General features: G+C 37.1%; 1 protein-coding gene across 1 annotated transcript in view; it reads right to left on the reverse strand.

The window, feature by feature from the left end:
• The window catches only part of LOC135771585 (period circadian protein homolog 2-like), a 37,604-nt gene extending 15,124 nt beyond the window's left edge, over window positions 1-22,480 (reverse strand). The window contains exons 1-16 of the mRNA XM_065281895.2: window positions 22,331-22,480; window positions 17,373-17,763; window positions 16,102-16,194; window positions 13,279-13,433; window positions 13,066-13,187; window positions 9,566-9,767; window positions 8,948-8,999; window positions 6,343-6,485; window positions 6,180-6,258; window positions 5,590-5,696; window positions 1,884-2,037; window positions 1,676-1,784; window positions 1,210-1,359; window positions 543-636; window positions 281-401; window positions 6-130 (exon numbers count right to left, since the gene is read on the reverse strand). Coding sequence (XP_065137967.1) covers window positions 6-130; window positions 281-401; window positions 543-636; window positions 1,210-1,359; window positions 1,676-1,784; window positions 1,884-2,037; window positions 5,590-5,696; window positions 6,180-6,258; window positions 6,343-6,485; window positions 8,948-8,999; window positions 9,566-9,767; window positions 13,066-13,187; window positions 13,279-13,433; window positions 16,102-16,194; window positions 17,373-17,704 — 2,038 coding nt within the window. The 5' untranslated portion in view covers window positions 17,705-17,763; window positions 22,331-22,480. The remainder of the gene's footprint in view (window positions 1-5; window positions 131-280; window positions 402-542; window positions 637-1,209; window positions 1,360-1,675; window positions 1,785-1,883; window positions 2,038-5,589; window positions 5,697-6,179; window positions 6,259-6,342; window positions 6,486-8,947; window positions 9,000-9,565; window positions 9,768-13,065; window positions 13,188-13,278; window positions 13,434-16,101; window positions 16,195-17,372; window positions 17,764-22,330) is intronic.
• Window positions 22,481-22,889: the final 409 nt, after the last annotated feature.

Here is a 22,889-nt window from a genome sequence, read left to right on the forward strand (position 1 = left end):
ACTACCCTCAGTTTGTTGCAGATTGGCATTGAAGGCTTTTCTGTCCTCATCTGAATTTGAGGACGTGGTGTTCGAAGAGAACTGGAACTTTCGCTTTACTGTGTTTGGGACATTACAGCTCTCCAGATATCTGTATAATACACAATTCAGTAATGCATGCATATTTAGAGCTTAATATGCTTACATGTCAAGCTCCTAAATCTGAAACATCTCAGGAATCAAATAATTTGCACAACAGTAATGTATAATACAAATTAAAAGCAGAACATTGCACACAAACCTGAAGACGCTGTCCAGGCAGCTTATCTGCTGGTACGAGTACAAAGTCTGGTCCTGAAGTTCCTTCACTGCAGGTCCATCTTTGGCCAAGTCTTTCTGCTTTACAACAGGAGACTTGAATCCTATTAAAAAAACACAGTAAATACCAACAATATTGTGAGGCATTTCAATAGTTTTTGATGGGTTCCTGTGGGGGTTTGTGAGGTTATAAAACTTTTTTTTTTAAATAAAAAGTTGATAGTGACAGTGTGAAATGAACTCACCGTCTGACATCTTTTTCTGTTCGGGTTTGGTAGAGGCCTGCTGGTCCTGTGCTTTCATTAGGTGAACCCCTTTACAAATCTCCTGGAATGACCTCTGAAATACACAGTCAATGTATTTAAGATTATGTGGTAACGTAACATAAAAGTGTTTTTTTTAGTATTTTTGTACTGGATATTTTACATTTGTTTTTCTGAAATTACAAACTTTTTTGCATGCTTTATATAGCTCACATTTATTAAAGGTGCTCTAAGCGAATTGACGCGTTTTAGACCATAAAATTTTTTTTGTTACATACAGCAAATTTCTCCTCACTATCTGCTTGCTGCCTATCTCTGCTACTATCTCTGTAGACAGCCCAGGCTTCACAAACACCGATAACAACACAGTGGCCAAACCTACAAACAGAAACCATAAAAAAGTGTTCCAGCCAATAAACGACAAGAAGGATTTGGGGGTGGGGGTTGGGCGCGTTCATGAAAGCACGGAAGGGAGGGGGAGGAATTAGCTACGCTCTGTCTGTTTGAAAACAATTCAAACGTCAACAAAAACTAACGTCTCACAGATTCGCTTAGAACGCCTTTAATTCATATTATTTTAAAACCTTTACAATTGCACATTGCAGGGAGGAAATCACACCACGTTATATAATTCAGGAATAAGGATTACCGGTTTGTTCTTGGTTCCCTCCTCTTTTCTGATATTTCCAAAGCTCCTGTTGCCACTGTTTCCATTGCTGTCACTAGAGGACGCTATACTCAGCAGGTGCTCATTGGAACCATTGCTTCCATAACCACTGGACCCCAAGCTATGGACCGGCTACAAGACAGAGATCAGGTCAAGTTTTTTTAAGCACTTTTCAAAATATAAATCATTTCAAAGCAGCTTTTAGTTTTTAGTCACTGTTTTCTGATTAATGTAGAGTAATTATGACTGTTCTGGATATACAGTACACTTTCATATGGAGTGCCAGTGGATGCCGATGACTAAAAGCAATTGGGTAAAAATAGCTCTTTATGTTCAGTGTTTAAAAACCTAAGAAAGAGTTTCTACTGCAGTGCATAGAAAGTTGTGAAATTCGCACACAAACAGTATGGGGCAACTTCTCGTAAAAGTCTTGTGTAGAAAGTCACACCTGTAGAAGCAGTCTGTGAATCTGTCCAGTGATCTCCTGTATATCTGAATCCACGATTCTTTCCTTTGTGAACGCGGGTGCTAAAAACACATCCTCGTTCATCGGACCCCTGCACACAAAACACTTATATTTAATGTATATTTTCCGGTAATAAAATAGATAATTGTTCTTTATGTGAATGCCTTCTCATGCTCAGGTGAAGACTCACATGCGGACTTTGTGCCGTCCAATAACAAAGGACACCTTGCGACTCCAGGGGTTCACAAAGCTACACCAGCTGGTGTCTAATGTAATGTATTCTCCATTCCTCACACAGAAGCGGATTGAGGAATGATCAAATGGCTGCCCAACATGCTGCATAACTGCATGAGTAGAGAAAAAACGAATTTGAAAGTTAGAAACAATATCTTAAAAAATACCTGAATATGATTGGTCCACAGTGGGTATCTGTAATTTTAAGTGGTTTCCGTTATTTGTTGTGTATATAGAAGAGTTGTAATGATGATTAGAGCTAGAAATAGAGGAAATCAATGAATGGGCAGGACTTGGAGGCCCAAAAGATGTCCGTTACAATTTGTCCACTATTGGTGCACCGTTTACCATTTTTCACATGATATAATGTGTTGGGAAGTCTTTGGTTCATTTGGACAATTCATGTATATACATGTACATATAGAGTGGCAAGAAAACATATGTGAATCTCTAGAAATGAACTGGTTCTCTACAGTGATTTGCCATAAAATGTGCGTTGGTCCTCATCTAGGTCACAACAATAGACAAACACAATGGGCCCTATCTTGCACCCAGCGCAATTGACTTTGTCAGTGACGCATGTATCATTCGTATTTTGCACCGGCGCACAGCTGGTTTTTCCCTCCACAAACGCACGTCGGCAAACTAGGGAATGAACTTGCGCTCCCTGGGCGGTTCAGCGCAAAAAAGAGGCGTGTTCCGGCGCAAACCATCCCTGATGCTATTTTGCAGTTTCAAAAAACAATTGCGCCACTGACCAGAAAAAAAAAGTTTAAAGTCAGTGGCGCGTTGCGCGTGGTTCATTATGCTATTTTAAGGGCGCATGCTTGACCATAATGTATAGCGTGCACAACGCGCATACACTTTGCATCTAATCTACACAGATGCAACAGTTATTTTTGCAAATCATAAATTGTTACACAAAAAAATATTAATACACGAGATAAGGGGAATCATAGTGGTGAGCATTGTGGTGATAGTTTTTATTTATTGTGTGGCTGCGTTAAAAAATTATCATGCAAATAACGATTAAAATATTTTCATAAGTTAATAAAAATAAGTTTGTTGTGTGGCTGTATTACGTTTATTTTATGTAAATAATAATTAGAATGTTTTCACAAGAAACCCTAATATATGTGAACTTGATTTGTAAGAGTACTTTGGGGTTGGACCTTGCTTGCGTTTCTTGGGTCCGATTTCAAAGCCCCCAAACCCTTTCAGCGGTGAGGGTGGACACAGCGATGTCCTCTGCTGGCGTCAGGTCCTGAGGCAGATCCACCTCCCGTTACACGGCGTGCCCGATTTATGCTGGCAAGCTTGGGATTCCCCCGTCTCCTGACATCATTGTAGCGCTTGGCGCAACGATATGCCAGCTGATGAGACTGTGGCTATTTCCTCTCACGCCTGTTTAACTGACGCTGATTTGGGCGGGTTTCTCCTATCCCCATACAAAATAACTTCTCTTTCTTTGACTACTCTTACAAGAACGTGGGTCTCCTCGGCTGTGAACCGCTCCTGGCGTGCGCCTGGTAAATCCGTCATAATAATAGCAACCCGCCATGGAACTTGCGCCCTTGCGTTTAAAGGGAATGTTGGATGGCGTTCTGATTGGTTTATTTGACGTTACGCCCAAACCACACCTATGAATAATGAACCTACTTCAGACCAACCCCTTATTGATTTGCGCCCTGCGCAAGAGTTATTTCTCCCGCCGGGTAAATAGCAACAACGCCCAAGATCCGCCCACAAACTCACTTGCGCGTTGCGCTTCGCACTTGCGTTTCAGATCGTTAAAACAGGGCCCAATGTGTATAAGCTGACAACACACAAATAATTCCAGTTTCTTGTGTCTTTTTTGAAAACACCCATTAAACATTCACAGTGCTGGAGGAAAATGTAAGTGAACCCACAGACTAATTAGTTTAATGAAAGCTAATCTGTATCAGAAATAAAATGAGTTGTTTAGTGATACTTTGATTGTTAAAAAGAGTTGTTGCACTCCATAAGGCTGAAAAGGGATAAACACAATCTCAAAATGTTTAGACATCCATCAGTCAACAGTTAGACAAATTGTTTATAAATGGAGACAGTTAAAACTGTAGCTACCCTTCCTATAAGTGTGTGCACAGCCAAGATTACTCCTAAGGCACAAGGCAGATTACTCAATGAAGTAAAGAAGAACCCACGAGTAACAGCTTAAGGCTTAAAGACATTATTGGAACTGGCACACATCTCTGTTCATGAGTCTACCATACACAAGTCTTTTAACAGGCACAGTGTCTATGGCAGAACATTACAGAGGAAGCCGCTGCTCCCCCCCCCCCAAAAAAAAACATTTCTGTGAGCTTAAAGTTTGCAAAAGAGCACCTTGGCAAACCTCAGTGCTACTGGGAAAATATTTTATGGACTGATAAAAAAAAAAGTTTAATTGTTTGGGAAAAATATTATGGTGCAAAAAGGGCACAGCTTACCAACATCAAAACATCATCCCAACAATGAAGTTTGGTAAAGGGAACATCATGATTTGGGCATGCTTTGATGCCTCAGGGCCTGGACCACTTGCCATCGTCGAGGGGAAAATTAATTCACAAGTTTAACAAAATATCCTACAGGATAATGTCAGGGTGGCTGTCCACCACTTGAAGCTCAGTAGAAGTTGGCTGATGCAGCACAATGACCTTAAATCCACCACAGACTGCCTTAAGAAAAACAAAATGTGCCATTTGGAGTGGTCTAGTCAAAGCCCAGACCTTAACCTCACAGAAATTACCTCAAGAGAGCTGTGAGACGTGTCAAAGTTAAACCGGTTTTGTAAAGGGGAATGGGTAAAAATTCCTTTTGAACGATGTCCAGGTCTGATTCAGAACTACTAAAAGCGCTTGCTTAAAGTAATTGCTGCCAAAGGAAAAAAAGACACAAGAAACTAGAATTATATGTGTGTTGTCAGCATATGCACATTGTGTTTGTCTATATGAGGATCAGATCACATTTTATGGCAAATCACTGTAGAAAACCAGTTTATTCCTGGGGGTTCACATACTTTTCTTGTCACCGAAACACACACACACACACACACACACACACACACACACACACACACACACACACACACACACACACACACACACACACACACACACGCACGCACGCACGCACACAGATGTTAAATGCCACATTCCTGTGTAGGAATGTAAATAAATTGGTATCAAAACATACATTGAAATACTGAGTGTTATGTATATTTGGGTACTGTGTTTCATTTTCTGTGTTTAATGTAACTGCATCTGCTTATTTAAAGTTTAAAGCTGTCAACCTAACACACTGCATTCTCCTACTTTTCCTTACTATGTTTTCAAATTAATGTATGTTGAAGTTTATTAGTGACATTCTTGAGAAGTAAATTATTGTCCAGAGCGCTAGTACAACATATTTGTCAAATTGTTTGAATCATTTTATAGATATCTATTAGCATTTTAGTCTTTTGATTTAATAGATTTATATGATTAAACTTTTAACAAACAAATGTATCTACTGTAGTAAAACAAAGAATACCCTGAAATTTGACCACTGTGTTTTTTGTAAGTGTCTAATAGAAAACAGATGTTAGCAAATGCTGAAAAATGAAGTACAATAACCTGTATACAAAAAAATTGTTCTCTTACTTTTCCGGTGCACTGCCAACATGAGATGTCTGTCACTAGGATGGAGATGTAAAAGTAGAGGTGTCCCAATCAGGTCCTGTGGCAGATATCCTAACAGAGGCACTGCTCTGTAATGTACACAATTCCATTAGATGCATTTACATGAAACATGTACTTAGGAAATACTTTGTATTATGTTTAACTTTACTTCTTTTATGGGACCAAATTATACTTTATAACTACTCAATATGTAAAAACTGCACATAATGTAATTGTAATTAAATGTTCATAGTTATGGTTGTTAAATTTAGGTACTCTTTACTCAAATCTATAGGATAGAATCTACTCAAACAAAGTGAGTGCAAATTGCTACAACAATTTTATTGAGTAGATTCTATAGGTTGCTTTTTACAGTGTAACAAGCTGATGAGTTAAATCAGGTTTGTTAAATAAGGAGACATCTAAAACTTTTTGGGAAGGGGTCTTCGAGGACCAGGCTTGGGAAGCACTGAGCTAATCCATTAAGTAATGTTAACAAACAGTTCTTATTGTAAAGTATTACTTTTTAAAGTCATGCCAGTGCTGCTAATAAAACAAATGCACAAACAAACCTTTCATCAACGTCCTGAAACACACAGTTTGGTGTATGTGTTGTAGTAAAGATCCTCTTATCAGGTGGAATTCTTGGTGCTGCAAAGTAAAAATCACAAAAACATCAGCCAAAAATCAACAGCTAGAGTTACACTTTATGATTATGTGTGCGTGTCAAACCACCTTCATATCCAGAGTGAACTCTCTCAGCTATTATGAGGCAACAGAAATGTTCCTCAGATAACTCTGCATCTTGAACCTTCATCAGATACGGTGTCATCCTAAAGGGATAGTACTGCAGATCTCCTTCTTTCTCTTTTCCACCACTACACACACACAAACACACATCATCATCATTTAAAACGTGTTGAATAATGCCTATGTATGTAATGGAAATGTATGCATCTAAATAGAGCCTGGTATTGTGTGACCAATTTGGTTTTGATTCTCATTTACTGTATATGGTTTTGATTTCATTCAATATCAATTTGTCATCAAAAAACTCTCAATATCAATTAGTTTTTCACAAAAAAATTAGTTTTTCAGACATTTTTAATCAGACATATTTAAATCTAGATGATTGTAACTGAACCCTCAGACATAGCTATATCACTGAAATACCTTTTTACATTATAAACAAACCCACAAAACTGTTTAGAAGTTTTTTACTTTAATAACAAACTTCTAACAAAAAAATCATATATATGCACATACAATGCACAAACTGAACAATGTACATTATTACGGTCAAAAAATCCTTGAAACATTAAATACTTTTTTTAATTCATAAAATTTCAACTAAAATAGACTGCGTCAGGCTATGCAGAGCTACGCACAGGCTACGGATAACCTATGGCGTAGCTACGGCGTAGAGCTTACACACGTCTATAAATCGGACTTTACTCATTACGAGAATAGGAACAACCCTTTTAGACTGTGAGCCAGGCGCATATACCTTTTTCCCGTTTTAAACTGTAAGATGTAGTTTGCAGTCAACATCAAATATATTAACAAATAAGTTTATGAAAACACACTTACTACATTGAAGCGAAACATCAAACTATATAAAAAATATGAAATCGTATTATATCACCTCCATTAATGTACACTTGAGGGGGTCTGTTATTGGATGACAGGTGTCTGTAATCATTTTCAGGTGTCATGATCAACACTGCGGCTGTTCATGTGGGGTCCCGTATTTTTGTCCCATACATGATCACCCACGTCCCGTTTTTTGACTGCTACACTGATCTATTCAGTGACTGATACAACGGTTTGTTAAAGAAAGAACTGACAGGCGGATGATATCAAAGTACCACGAGAAGATTTTAATAACAGTCTCTTCTGTATGATTTCTCGAATCGCTCTCACATGATTTTTATGTCATCTGCCTCTCGGTTCAATTACCCCAAAAATACGGGGCCCCTAGGCATACTGTGCAAAGACACATACCTGGCAGTTATATTTTTTTTAGCCCACAAACTAAAATGCATGCCAATCTCACCCATTTTGCTAAGTCAATCTACATTTGTAGTTTACACTTTTGTCAATCTCCGATACATCAGAGCCTTCCTGCATTATAAGTATGTCCATGCTAGCTGAAATAAAGTTTTACCTCAGCTTATTACACTTATTGCTCTTTGGAATGCTTGATTGTGATTGGTCAGTTGAGACATTTGCAGGTTCGTTCTTTTCAAATAATAACCGCTCCACAGTATTAATGCATAGCCGGTACTACTTGTATGTTTAAAATCCCTCTGTGCCAACAAAGATTACCGTTTGGCGCAATCTTATGACAAACACTGGACAACCACAATTAACAATGGAAAATTTTGAAATTCATTTTAACATGTACGGTAAAAACTAAATATTTAAACAGTGGATAGATTTGGACGATTCAAATGGCTCCCCAACTAAGACGAAAAAACGAAAATTGAACTACGAAGAACAAACAACGAAAAGACACAGAGAGCTTACTGAGACTGAACTTGACAAAATAGAGCAGCCTCGAAGCCAACACACAGAAAAATGCAGATAAATGGGCAATAAAACTTCTCAAAGAATGGCTAAAAGAGAAAAAATGGAGACAGACAAGTATGAAGCAGAGGATCTATTACGATCATTTTATGCATCTGTGCAAAGTGTAAACGGTCAGACTTATTCAATAGCCAGCTATATGGCCATCAGGACTGGCATTGCCAGATATTTTTTAATATCCGGCTGCCTGTACATTATCCCTTACTTAACACGCTACAGTCAGCACACCTGGAGTGGATCCGGAGCGTATGATCACAGAACGCTTACAGTGGATTGAAGAACGTGCTTTCGTTCCACTCCAGGCTTTGATCACATCCCACTTAGCAAGGTGAAAACATGTCATCTTTATAAAAAGTACATTTAAGAATTTTGCAATTGACGGAAATCCGTTGTAGCGACAGAAAACTTTAATCCATGTAACTGTATAACTGCAATGTAATAATGTATAACTGTAAATGTAACTTTAACTTAGCAGTCACACCTTTGTTTTTAGCATTGTAACAACATTGTAATTAATTTAATGTGTAATTTGATGTTGGGGTGTACATCTCTACTGTGACATCACAGTGGGTGTTATGTTGAGATTGGTCTGTTTTCAAGCTGTCTTTTGCATGCACGAGATTAACATAAGAAGGAGGAAACAATCATGTTTGAGGCTCACGGTATGTCTTTACCATGTGCAAAACTCTTAATATTTATCTATGCAATAAATACCGTTTTACATTCTACAGCACCTTTAAGCCTCACTTACCTGATGCGGCAGAAAAAAGATTTCTCCTGCATGAATTCAGTGGATGATGATTCTGTAAAACAGAGAAATTAATGACTTAAACGAGGATGACTAAATAGATGAAATGATAATTATAACGTAAACAGAAAGTAAGTACAGAAATTGCACCTCCTCTTCTGCACTTCGCTTAAAATAGTAAGATTAGAAATATATGTTTATACATTTACATTATAGATTATAGAAGTCAATTTTATTTGACTAAAATGTTATCTTTTAGTACAGTGTGTTTAAAAGTAAAAAAGGAGTCTTGATGCTCTGCTATGGGTTGCTATGGTTACCAGAGACTTGGTTCTGTATAAAGGTGTGAAGTCAAAGTCCTTTTAAGGAAGTCACGTCACTCTGCCACCATATTTGCAATGACAAACAAGACCTGTCAATTCTGTGTATGTGTAAAGTCCCTCTCCCAAGAGGATTCTGATTGGCTCTTTATACATGGAGGCGGGACTAGAGGGGCCATTCTGACCGCTGAGATCTCCCCCATTCATATCAATACCAGTGACACATCTTGTTTATATTAAATAACTTTGGTTAAGTGCAGTTTAGGAAGTACTTCAGACACCTTTAAAGATCATAACTGACCTGTTCCCGTACACATGCTCCAGGAAGGAAGCCTGTACGGCGTAGTGAAGCTGTAGAAAACGCTAACATCCCGAGGTGTCAGAAACTCCACAAACTTTCTGTCTTTGAATTCGTCTTTCCTGCAGTTCAGGATTCCTGCAGCCTGCTCCGATATATACACAATCTTCCCGGTGATAAGGGATACCGCAACTGCAAAAATGTCCTTCAGAGAGATGCAAACAACTAATATTAAAACATTTATTACAGTATTTTAATCATATTCATTTTTTCAACCAAATAATGAGGTCAGTATAAGACTTAACAAAACTTTTGTAACCATTTAAATTCTAGCAAGCCTTTTTTTAGTTCTATGATTTATGTCAGATTAACAGCAGTCCCTGTATGGTACGTGTCCAAGACAAATTTCCTACTGGACAATAAAGTCTACTACTTCTACTTTGTCAGACTTATTTTTAGAGCAATCATGAATAGTCTTTATATGTAACTTAGTGTTAGCTTAGATTCCTATTCACAAAAACCAGTGCTATTTGCCTAGCACAACTTAACATTGTGCTTATACTGTCAATGACATTTACAAAGTGGCTTTCTATAGTGTGACCAAACCCCTCCAAATGATCCAAAAAACAACAGCAACGCTTCCTGATCTCACTCCATTAGCTGCCTGTTGCTGCCCGCATCAAATTCAAGTCGCTGATTCTGGCCTTCAGGACAGTGACAGAAAATTTTAAATTTCATGTTGTTAATTTTTCCTAACTTTAACTCTTTTCCTACTTGTAAACATGCCTTGGTAGACTACACTTATTGCTAGCTCACTGACAAAATGTTAAATGCTCCCTCACTTGAGAGTTGCTTTGGATACAAGCATCTGCAAAATAAATAAATGTAAATATATAATATTAAGTGGAGGGACTCAAATATGTAGATAGATGTGGTGTTTTAATGTTTGGACTTTAGAGATGCAACTTGTGCATCATCCAAATCCACTGATAAAAATATATTACCCACCCGGCCTCACCCAAACCTATTGTTTTCTCCGATTTGGATATCTGCAGTGTTATTTAAGTAAAGCATGTGTGAAACAAATAAAACCCAAATACTTTACGGTATTTTACCCTTCTTTCTTCGAAAATGTTTCTGTTAAGCCTAACTATACTAACTTCATACAACCAAATGTGGGTACATTTGACAGTCAAACTTGAGGTAGAAATGCAAAATATTAAACATGACAAACATCATACACTGTCAGAAATAAAGATACGAAACTGTACCTTTTCTGTCACTGGGGCTGTACCCTAAGTTTCCGTTTGATACCTTTACAGGACTACAAAACAGAATACAATTTTGGGTAGATTACCGTACCTTAAGGACCTACATTGTTAGAAAAAAGTCTAAATATGTACCCTAGCTGTCAGTGGGGCAGCACCCTTTAAAAAGGTATTTGTATGGACCATTAGGTACAGATATGTAAACATTTAGTACGAATATGTACCTTTGAGATACTAATATGTATTGTTGAGGTACTAATAAGCTCTCTTTGGTCACAGTATGTACCTCTGAGGTACTAAAATGAAATCCTTAGGTGCAAAGCTGTATTTTTTGAAAGGGTACAGCCCCAGTGACAGAAAAGGTACAGTTTTGTCCCTTTATTTCTGAGAGTGTAATACTTATGATGTGACTGTAAATTATCTGGTTTAATGTGCATTGTAACTGTGTATAGACAAGTAATATATCCATCACTGGCATCACAATTTTTGTTACATATTTTGACTGCTATAGCCTCAATCGCAAGCTTTTGCTTTGCAAAATCAAAGCCTCAAATCTATTTTATTATCACATTTGTTAATATGATATAAGTGTGAATGATTTGGTTAATTGAAAAGCTTTTGATAACTTTTCGCTGTGACTATCCTCAAATGACAAAGAATGGCTTGGAAAAGTGCAAAATAGCTGGAAATGTTGAAGCTTTGGTTTCCAGGTCAAAAACGTAAGTAGTCTTATGGTGCCATCTAGTGCCCAAAAAATATGCATTGAAATTCCCTGAGTATTGATAAAGGTATTTGACAATCCTACCAAGTTTGGGGTGTTTGCAAAATAAGCTATAATACAAGTATACACATTTGTTTTGTAATGAAGGACACTACATGTTGGCACAATTATATTTTTGTCTACAAAACTAGTTTAAACCACTGATCTATATAAATGACTGGATGTGCATAGAACGCTTGACATAACTGCGTGAGGTGAAGCCAGCGCAGAGTTTGAGCCGCCATCTTGGTATACCCAACCGGCAGAGAGCGTCATTGACTTCCATTCAAAATCATGATCAAAATTTACCCCTTTACAGCGTATCAGTTTCACAATGTTAATTTTTAGGATATGTGTACGTTAATTATTTGTTAATTCTAGTGTTATTTGCAATGTTTATGTTTTAATCGGGCAGGATAATGGATTTATAAAAAACCGTTAAAGGTGCTCTAAGCGAATTGAAGCGTTTTAGACCATAAAACATTTTTTGTTACATACCGGAAACATCTCCTCACTATCTGCTTGCTGCCTGTCCGCTGATCAAACTGTAAAAAAAACGCGATCTCTGTGGACAGCCCAGGCTTCACAAACGGCAATATCAACAAATGGCCAAACCTAGCAGCACAAAACAAAACAAAGTATTCCAGCCAATAAACGACAAAAAGGATTTGGGGGTGGGGGTTGGGCGCGTTCATGAAAGCACGGAAGGGAGGGGGAGGGGGAGGAGTTAGCTACGCTCTGTCTGTTTGAAAACAGTTCAAACATCAACAGGAAGTGACGTCGCACATTATTCGCTTAGAGCGCCTTTAAGGTGAGTGTGTCTGTTGCATTTGTTAATGACACGGGTATAAATAAAGTTTTTTTTTGACATTCAGCTACACTGTGACGGTCAGGGTTATTTCTCTAAAAATGTTTAGGTAACTTGTAAGTTTAGATAACATAATTACAAAACTAGCAAATTATTGCATGCACATACGGTACAAAGCATGATTATTTATGTAGATTTCAGAATGAGCACGTTTATTGTCATTAATACTAAATATGCTACGGTCTGTCTGCTGATCTGATACTGTAATAAAGATGAATGTATAATAACTGATTAAAATGCAAAATGTACAACTTTCAGTAAATAACTATTTACATGCTTTGGACGTTTGTGTTGTAATAATGTACAGGGTAACTTCACATATAAAAACGAAGACGAGTAAAGTGATGTTTTATCATTAAAATCTGATAACGTCCATTGATTTAATAGAACGTTTGGGTATACCAACATGGCGGCGCGGTGGCTTCACAAGTGTGACGTCATGCGCAATCCAGTCATTTATATAGATCAGTGGTTTAAACACATTTAAACAGGAGTGTATCCATTACTTGTTACTACAACAAACTACACTGCAACACATACCAAAGCACGATCATTCGGCTTCAGTGTCTTAAATTAGCTGTTATGATGCAATGTATGTTTCATTTACCGCATTTTTAAGGGTGTACTCTGAGGTAATACTGTTGATTTCTTCAATGGTGTATGAGGATACATCTACACCCGAGGGCTGGCTGTCATTGATCATAAGCATCTGGTAGTACTCTTCATTAGCTAAAAAAGCAAAGACGTTTAAAACATATGCACACATCATCTCTCTTTCACAAACATATATAGCATAGATTTATTTTTGTGCATGTCTGACCTTTGACTTGCTTCACACAGCGTAAGGCGTATCTAAGCGTGTGAAGTGTGTTTGCCCGGCCCTTGCTACGTTTGTCGGGTTGAAGAAGATATTTCAGCTCCTTCAGTGTCTTGAAAAGCTCTTTCTGAGTCTTTGCCTTAGCAGACTGTTCACTACTGCAGAAACAACAAATGCATAAACAGCTATTAATGCCAGGTTAAAAACGATCATGCTTGCATATGTTTAATCCATCTTTTGACATAACACAATTTTATATACTGTATGATGTGAACATAATAGAACAGTTTTTTTATATATAATTTTCTCTATTATTCTATTACAACCCCAAAACAGAAAAAGTTGGGACACTGTAAAAATTGTGAGTAAAAAAGGAATGGAATAATTTACAAATCTCATAAACTTATATTTTATTCACAATAGAATATAGATAACAAATCAAATGTTGAAAGTGATACATTTTGAAATGTCATGCCAAATATTGGGTCATTTTGGATTTGATGAGAGCTACACGTTCCAAAAAAAGTTGGGACAGGTAGCAAGAAGAGGCAGGAAAAGTTAAATGTACCTATAAGGAACAGCTGGAGGAGGACCAATGTTTAGGAATAGGAATGTTGTCCCATTCTTGTCTAATACAGACTTCTAGTTGTCAAACTGTCTTAGGTCTTCTTTGTCGCATCTTCCTCTTTAGCATGCACAGAATGTTTTCTGTGGGTGACAGATCTGGACTGCAGGCTGGCCATTTCAGTACTCAGATCCTTCTTCCACGTAGCCATGATGTTGTAATTGATGAAGTATGTGGTCTGGCATTTTCATGTTGGAATATGCAAGGTCTTCCCTGAAAGAGACGACGTCTGAATGGGATCATATGGATCTAGAACTTGGATAAACCTTTCAGCATTGATGGTGCCTTACCAGATGTGTAAGCTGCCCATGCCACACGCACTCATGCAACCCCAAACCATCAGAGATGCAGGCTTCTGAACTGAGCGCTAATAACATCTTGGGTTGTCATTGTCCTGTTTAGTCCGGATGAAATGGCATCCCAGTTTTCCAAAAAGAACTTCAAATTTTGATTTGTTGGACCACAGAACAGTTTTTCACTTTGCAACAGTCCATTTTAAATGAGCCTTGCCCAGGGAAAACGCATGTGCTTCTGGATCATGTTTAGATATGGCTTCCTTTTTGACCTATAGCGTTTTAGCTGGCATCAGCGAATGACACGGTGGATTTTGTTCACTGACAATGTTTTCTGGAAGTATTCCTGAGCCCATGTTGTGATTTCCATTACAGTAGCATTCCTGTATGTGATGCAGTGTCGTCTAAGGGCCCGAAGATCACAGGTATCCAGTATGGATTTCCAGCCTTGACCTTACGCACAGAGATTTTTCCAGATTTTCTGAATCTTTGGATGATATTATGCACTGTAGATGATGATAACTTCAATCTCTTTGCAATTTTTCTCAGAGAAACTCAGAAAACAATTTTTTGCTGCAGCATTGGGGGAATTGGTGATTCTCTGCCCATCTTGAATTCTGAGAAACACTGCCACTCTGAGAGGCTCTTTTTATACCCAATCATGTTGCCAATTGACCTAATCAGTTGCAAATTGGTCCTTCAACTGCTCCTTATATGTACATTTACATTTTCTGGCCTCTTATTGCTACCTGTCCCAACTATTTTTGGAATGTGTAGCTCTCATGAAATCCAAAATGAGCCAATATTTGGCATGACATTTCAAAATATCTTACTTTCAACATTTGATATGTTATCTATATTCTACTGTGAATAAAATATAAGTTTATGAGATTTGTAAATTATTCCATTACTTGTTTACTCACAATTTCTACAGTGTCCCAACTTTTTCTGTTTTGGGGTTGTATTATTTATCTCTATTACCGAACAGATTACGTTTTAGAAGGCCTTTGTTTATCATCCTGGAGCCGTTTGGATTTCTTTTGTGAAGGATGGATGGAAATTTTTTGGAGTTGAAGGACGTTGACCCCATAATTTTATATTTGTTTAACTGAAAGATCTGAAACATTTTCTAAAACAACTGAAAATGTGTTAGTCTAAAAAATGATGGACATATGCATCTCGGACAGCTTGGGGGTGAGTAAATCATGGGTTTAATATCATTTTTGGCCGAACTATCCCTTTAATGTGTTTGCACATACTTTTCTTATGTTTTAAATAAAAAGCAAATTATTTTAAAATAAGCAAATCATTTCAAAAGCTCATGCCTCCATCTAGTGCTTAAAAAGGGATGTTATAATATTTTCAAAAACAATAGTGGATACATATAATAGTTTAATATGTTTATTTTTATGGTTTGTTCAAATAACTTACAATGTGTTGAATGAGAAAGATGCTGCTGACTGTGGACCTAACAAGTCAATTAAAAATTGTTGTTTTAAAAAAACTCACACCAGAGGGACAGTTGTGACATTTTAAACCATCACCTGAAAAGGTTAAAAACACAAAGTCTTGTTCTATACCATGTACAAACACTCGACTGACTTTCCCATTGTAAAGATACTGGTATGTCTCTGTGCTGTTATAGTAGCGCATTGAAGACCCGTCACCCCGCCCAATCCTCCTACTTGGTTATACATGGCAGGTGTAGTAAATATTTACCATAACTGTTTAAATCATGTTTTATGCGTGCTCCCATGACACTGTTTTCTACCAGCCGGCTATTGAAACGGATGTCTCGCACAAAAAATTGAAATATGTCACATCACTTACTTTTTTGTTTGAAAATAAGGTGGATAGACACATAAATGCCTTTAGCTATATAAGTGGTCATGGTTGTGTGTGGCCTACCTGCAGCCGCTGGTGGATGGGTTGTCTTGCTCTGAACTGACCAGGCTGAATGCATTGTTACTACTGGGAGGGGAAAGACTTTGAGAGTTTGAGCTACAAAAGGAAAAAAGAAGTGAACAAGAAGAATTAAAGGAGACACACACAAAATAAATGGAGTATTATGACAAGAGGTCAAACTATTACTTAAAATAACTTATATAATAGTTTATTCTTTACTAGATTGCTGGCTTTTGAGCATTTGTAAAAACCTATGCAAATAAAATTGGATTGAAGTAAATAAAGGACAACAAGAAAAACACTGCACAAACACACAATGCCTGTCTTTAGTATTTATATGTACACAAAAATGCACAAAGGGTTTTAGATAAAGCACTGCAAAAAAAAATGACTTTTTTATGTTGCTCCTGTGCAAAATTAAGAAATTCTGACTCCAAATTCAAGAAATAAAATGCTTTTTTCACGTTTGGCAATTATCATATCTTACTTCTTAGGGTTGTTCCGATATTAGTATCGTAAATTCCGGCAATACCAAAAAAAAAATCTGGCATCGGTATCGGCAAGTACTTGAAGAATTGAGAAATGGAAACGCGCTTGCCGTATGTCCACTGCTTGATGTAAGTATTTGAGACTAGTGAAACGCCAACAGGTCTCATATGCCATGCTGTAATTTCGATGGGTGGCACAAGTATTAAAACAAGTAACTTAATATAGCATTTCCCAAAAAGCATGATTGTTACACAAAGGAAAAGACGGATGAGCTCTGCTCTATTACTTAAGTCTCTTATTTCTCTACATTCTGGCTGCACTAACTGTAGTGTTTTAAAGAAACTTTTTGTGCTTTTGCACTTTGTACTTAAAAACTGAAATGCCTTTTATTTATCAAAACTGTTTGTGGACTTGTAAGTTTTAAAGAGATTATTTTCTTATATTATTCATATAAAATATGTTTTATATTCCTAGATTTATTTGTTTGACTGTTGTGTGGATTTTGTACAAATAACAGCATTTGTCTGTTGAATAACAAAAAGGAAATAAAATACATTATCTAAATGTGATTAATAAAACGCTTTATCAAATATCAAGCTGTTTTGCGTTACTATTAGCAAAAAAATGATTAAAAACCCACTGTGCTCCAATTAGAGGATACGAGACCCAAGACATTATAAACTTACTGGCTGCTACAAAATGTCTATTTTTTGCAATCAATAATATTTAAATACATACAAATATTTAAAAAACATTCATACTAATTCTAGCACTAAGAATCTCACCTCTTATTACTCCCTGATGATGCCATGATGGCTGAATCCTTGCCGTTCCTGCTGGAACTTTCCACAGACTCATTTCCATGGGATTCATTGCTGTGTGATTCGTTGTGAGATTCTGTGCCACTTCCACTGGAGCCGTTTCCACCCATCTCCAGATCTTCATGCATCTGGGTTTGGGGTCTTGGAGAAGTGGGTGGATCATGACTGCTGTCACTGCCGTCAGAGGCTCCACCCATTTGGTGCAGGTCAGACATGAAGCCAAACAGGGACTCAGGCTCTTCTTCTTCAGACACGCCCCGGTACAGGTAGGGCTTTGGCTTAGTCTCACCCGACATGGACAAGGTCAGAGTTCACATTTCAGGTAAAGGTCACCTAACCCCATCTCGTGTCGGAACTGTAAAAACATAAACAGTCAAAAACAGTATAGTGAGTCAAGAGTAGTATCAAGGTACTCGCCAGCCTTTACACATGAGTAGTAACTAAAGAAACCTCTAAAAAATAAAGATTAATAAACAGAAGTTATGGTCCAGCCGATGCCAGTTGTTAATTGTTGGTTGGGAAACATTTGTTAAAGGGTACATATCATAAAAATGTGATTCCAAGTTTAAGTGCTATAATTGGGTCCCCAGTGCTTCTATCAAACTAGAAAATGTGAAAAAGATCAACCCAGTAACTTAGTTTTGGTAAACCATTCTCTGTAAGCATGTGAAAAAATTGCTCATTGAAATTTGGATCGCCTTGTGATGTCAGAAGGGGATAAAACTAGGGATGTATGTCATTTTGTCATTTCGTAAATCCATAGGTCTGAAAAACGAGTACTCAATTACCTGGGGGCGGGGCAATCAAAGGGGCATTTTATTTCCACTGTTTCGTGTCCTCCTCTCACATGTTCTCAGTCAAGATGTAATGTTAATGCTCGTATGGCTCTCTGGTATCTCTTGACATTTGATGTTTAAGTATGAGATGATATGACGGTACTTGTGATGGCACTGTACATTTTGCACCTGCCTGCCTGTAATTTCGTCCTTCACAGCGTTGCGTGGATCAGTGGGTTGCCGAGGCTGGTGCGAGTGCACATAGGAAGCTTTTGAATCATGCATAGTACTGATGTCAGCTTACGTCGACGTCCAACACAACGTCAAACACGCACCCAGTCTTTACTACCACAGGCGCTTGTAATGCTAACCAGATATCCAAATGGCGCCATAACAACAAAAAATAAACAATTAAATAAATAAACCCACACGGTCATCTGTTTTTTTGTGATTGATAGTTGATGCCACGTTTAAGTACTCGGACAATCAATTAATAGATAAAACCGCCTCTTAATCTGCACTATCCAACCACAGCACTGCCATTTAGTGCAGAGATCAGCTCATTTGCGTTTAACAGGACACCCAACACATTTTTGCTAACACCTACTAAGTGGTATTTCAGCATGTTATAATAAATTATCTATATGGTACTTTGAGCAAATACTTTACATATGTAGTCTGGAGACATCAAAGTTTTATTTGACAACTGAAAAAAGTATTGTGAAATTTCCCCTTTAAAGTTTTAAAATTTTAATTTAATTGTGATATAGCACATGATTTTAAAGATATTTGTCTTTCCCTATTTCCTCAGATAGAACTTTAGTCTTGCATGACTAAAAAAGCTTCTTAAAGTCGCTGTTGCAAACCTGGCAGCCAAGTGTCACGACATCCCAAAAGGGGCTTTGGCTGTGTTAATATAAATATTAAGGCTGACAATACAGTATAACAAACATCTTTTTCATTAAAAGTCATTAAAAACACACACAGTTTCTGCCAAACTAATGTTAATCTGGGGTATCTATAGAGTAGTAAATGCTTTAATATAGCAATATTTACACTGAACAACGACTATTAGCTTTAAAGCAGTTGTTTAAAATTTAAATGCAGCTCAACCAATGACTGGTACTATACATTTTAAAATATTTATGTTTAAATTTGTTTAAATTATTTATTTATTTTTTATAATTAATTTTAATGTCTTAATATTCTTAAAAAAAACTTAAGTTGCGTTCTTAGAAAGGGTGTACTTGCATTATTATGCTATTTTATTGTCATTATATAATCAGTGACATAAAATGGTCTTAAAATATCAGTAATATCAATTATCGTCATTTTTTTCTGGGACAATTAACCGACTTATGAAAAGTAGCTATCCACCCGTCGTGACGTAACAAAAGCAAACAAAGCATACTCTAAAAAACTTTCCATAACCTGTACGAACCCTGACAAAGTGTATTTAACCTTTTCAGCAAACTCTTATCCCCTCCCCCAAACATGTTCCTTTTTTTGCAAACATAGTTTGAAACACACCTTAAATACCTCCAGCTTTCGCAAGAAAGGCAGAGCCTGTGGCTTGCTCATTAGGGGATAGCTGACATATATTATAACACATATGCTATCTTAATATCACTATGAATAAAAGTCTAATTCCAATCTTACAGACTTAATTATTTTTGCGGTTAGTAAAGCTTATGTACCATTTCAGGTCTGCGCAATGTACTGAGACAATTTCATAGCAGAGACACTTTAAGTCAGGGGTGTCAAACTCATTTTAGGATGTGGGCCGGATGGTAAATAACGCCATGAAGTGTGGGCCGGATAATTTTTTTAAACCTTAGTGTGCTGATAATTGTGTTAAAATTAACTTAACAAACCAATTAATTAGTTTGTTTAGCAAGAAAACCAGAGAAACACACAGCTCTGTGAAAACTACATTTCATAAGGTCACACTCATACTGTATATTATACACACAAATTTACATCTGTACAAAACCCACTGGCCTTATAGGTTGAAAAGCTTTAATTTAACTTCTTTTGCCTTAATGCCAAAATTATTTATGAACCATTCACTTTTCTTTGGAATATATTTGTAATGAGAACAGTCATTTAGAAAATGCTAGATGGGGCAGTGGCCCAAACCAAAAATGGGACTATGGGGGGTGGTACTATTATTATGGTTTTAATAAAGTATTATAAATATTATGTATTATATTACTAGCATCAACTTAGACAAGTGATTATAATGGGAAATATAATAAGAATTAAAGTGTGACAATCTGCTAAATATTCAATATGATTTACCTGCTGGCTTGATGGAGCTTTGAATCCATGTTTGCAATGTTGAACTGCTGCTAAAAGCCTCTCTTTCCGTTCTCTGTCGTTATTTTGTGAAGGTGTTTTTTGTATTTTTTGTCTACAAAGTGTGCCAACAACAGCAAATTTAGTGTTTATATTAACTTAGATCTGATCAGGAACATTAAATCGATAAGACAAGCATTGTAACGTAAATAAGAATGTGGATATTTTGTTTTTGTTAGCTTGCTAAGTTGTTAGCACTTTTAGAACACTCGGCAAATCATTACCGAAAGAAATACATAAACATACTTAAGTTACTAATTCTGCGGTTTAACAACTGATATAATGTAATGAATCTACCTGTTAATGCAACGAACTTCGGAAACTGCCGTCTTCGCTCTCCAGGCAGAGAGTGGACACAGAGATGCTGTGGAGCGGGCGAGAAAACACGAAGTGGATCACCGGAATCAGTGGATCTTTAGCGGAGCGGTAACAATTTCAATTTAAAGAACTTAACAAACCAATAAAACAGCAAGATTTTTGGGCACCGTGTTCAGTCTATGTTCCGCGTTTTGCTGCTTTCCGCAAGTCTCTCATATTAAAAACGAACTAGACACCCGCCTAAAAGGGTTTTTAAAATATGTATTTAATATTTAATAATACTGTATAAATCATCACGCAGGCCGGATTGGACACCTTTGCGGGCCGTGTCCGGCCCACGGGCCGCATGTTTGACACCCCTGCTTTAAGTCAATCAGGGATTACCTGTTTACCCCTGATAATGAATTGAACTAGTGGTGGAAAACCTTGATGGTCCAGTCTTTAACTTTCTGTCCAACACTAATCACTCTTACATTTCTGAGCCAATATCCCTATTGTAATTATTTGCCACTTTTTACATTAGGTATAATAGGCAAATGTAAAATATCTTAGGGGAATTTTAAACTAAACTAAAGCTCTTTTGCAAATACCTTACCACTGAACCTCCTGAAACACAACTACCCGCACATGCACTTTACAGGTTTTAAAGCTCAGAAGGGTCTCTGCCCTTGTCTGCTTTCAGGGTTAAGGGTTTATACTCTTCATATGGTTAATATAAATATTTCACTCACATGCATTATAATGAATTGTTCATTAAAATGAATGTATACTGAAAAATCGTTCATCGGAGATATGATATAAATATGCATTGAAGTGAATTCACTCTTACCGTAAAATTATTCTCAGAATTAAAATAGTTAATTAAAGATTTCACCAAAACAACAAACAAACAAGCAATAGATTAAGGTCCAGTCAAATAAAAACTTAACGTTAAACAAAAACAGCCTCTATTGCACTTAATAATGGCAACTTAGGAATGGTAACCTATCGTGGGTGTTGTTTTTTCTTTGTCTTGCAAAGACTTATGCTCTGAACATAGAAATGCGAAATAATCATTTACGATTTGATAAGACTATAAATAAAAAATGTGAATGTAAAATCACGAAATATTTGAGGAGAAATAGGTATTATTTACTGCCCAACTACTCCCCCTGTCTTCCTCGTTACATCCACACACGTTGACCTGCAATGCACTGCACGGTATACTGACACAGTTATGTAAAAGTGGTGCTATAGTCGACATGACGTATTTTATCACACTCCTTAACTACCAAGCACTCAACAATGGGTAGAACACACGTAGTACTGTGTTTTCAATTACGATTTATAATCAAAACACAGCAACAAAATATGAAAATACTGTACGAGTAGAACAATCAGAAATGTCAGCGCATGCGCTCTACACACTAAAATTATGCAACATATTTTTTGAACGAAATTATTGAATAAACTAAATCTAATGTCACGAACCTGCAAGACCACGTCTAATCCATGGCTTATTCCAAACCTTTGGTTGTGTGGATGGTATCCTCGGATAACTTTGTCCCAATGAGACTGAAAGTAATCATGACACTTCATTCAGTACTTGGACGGCCCCGATTACCTCCTCTCTCTCTACTAGGCAGCGTCTCACGTTCTGACCTCAATATTAACTCCACCCCTTCTGTTCTTCATTGGTTGCCGCACTGAACTTCAGTGACGTCAATCCGTCCTCATTGGCTCACACGTCCGTCACTCTATTTATATAAATCACCATCGCACCGCACGTGGAATTCCATGCGGCTGTGTTACGATCGCGTTGGAGAGTGTGTCCGCATAAGTTAAAAACAGCATTATATAAAGAGAAATATGATCCGCCGAACAGTCCTATATCAAAATAAGACACCCAGCTTATTGCTTATTTTTTATATTACACAGTGATGCCGCAGTTACGTGTCTTGTCACTTGGACTGCACACAATTATAGCGCTTTACATTGAGTTCTAAACGGATTCTCGATTGTTAAATAAAGAGGTGCAAGTCATTAGATG

Source organism: Paramisgurnus dabryanus, chromosome 8 (assembly GCF_030506205.2).
Source record: "Paramisgurnus dabryanus chromosome 8, PD_genome_1.1, whole genome shotgun sequence".
In the NCBI taxonomy this organism is placed as follows: domain Eukaryota; kingdom Metazoa; phylum Chordata; class Actinopteri; order Cypriniformes; family Cobitidae; genus Paramisgurnus; species Paramisgurnus dabryanus.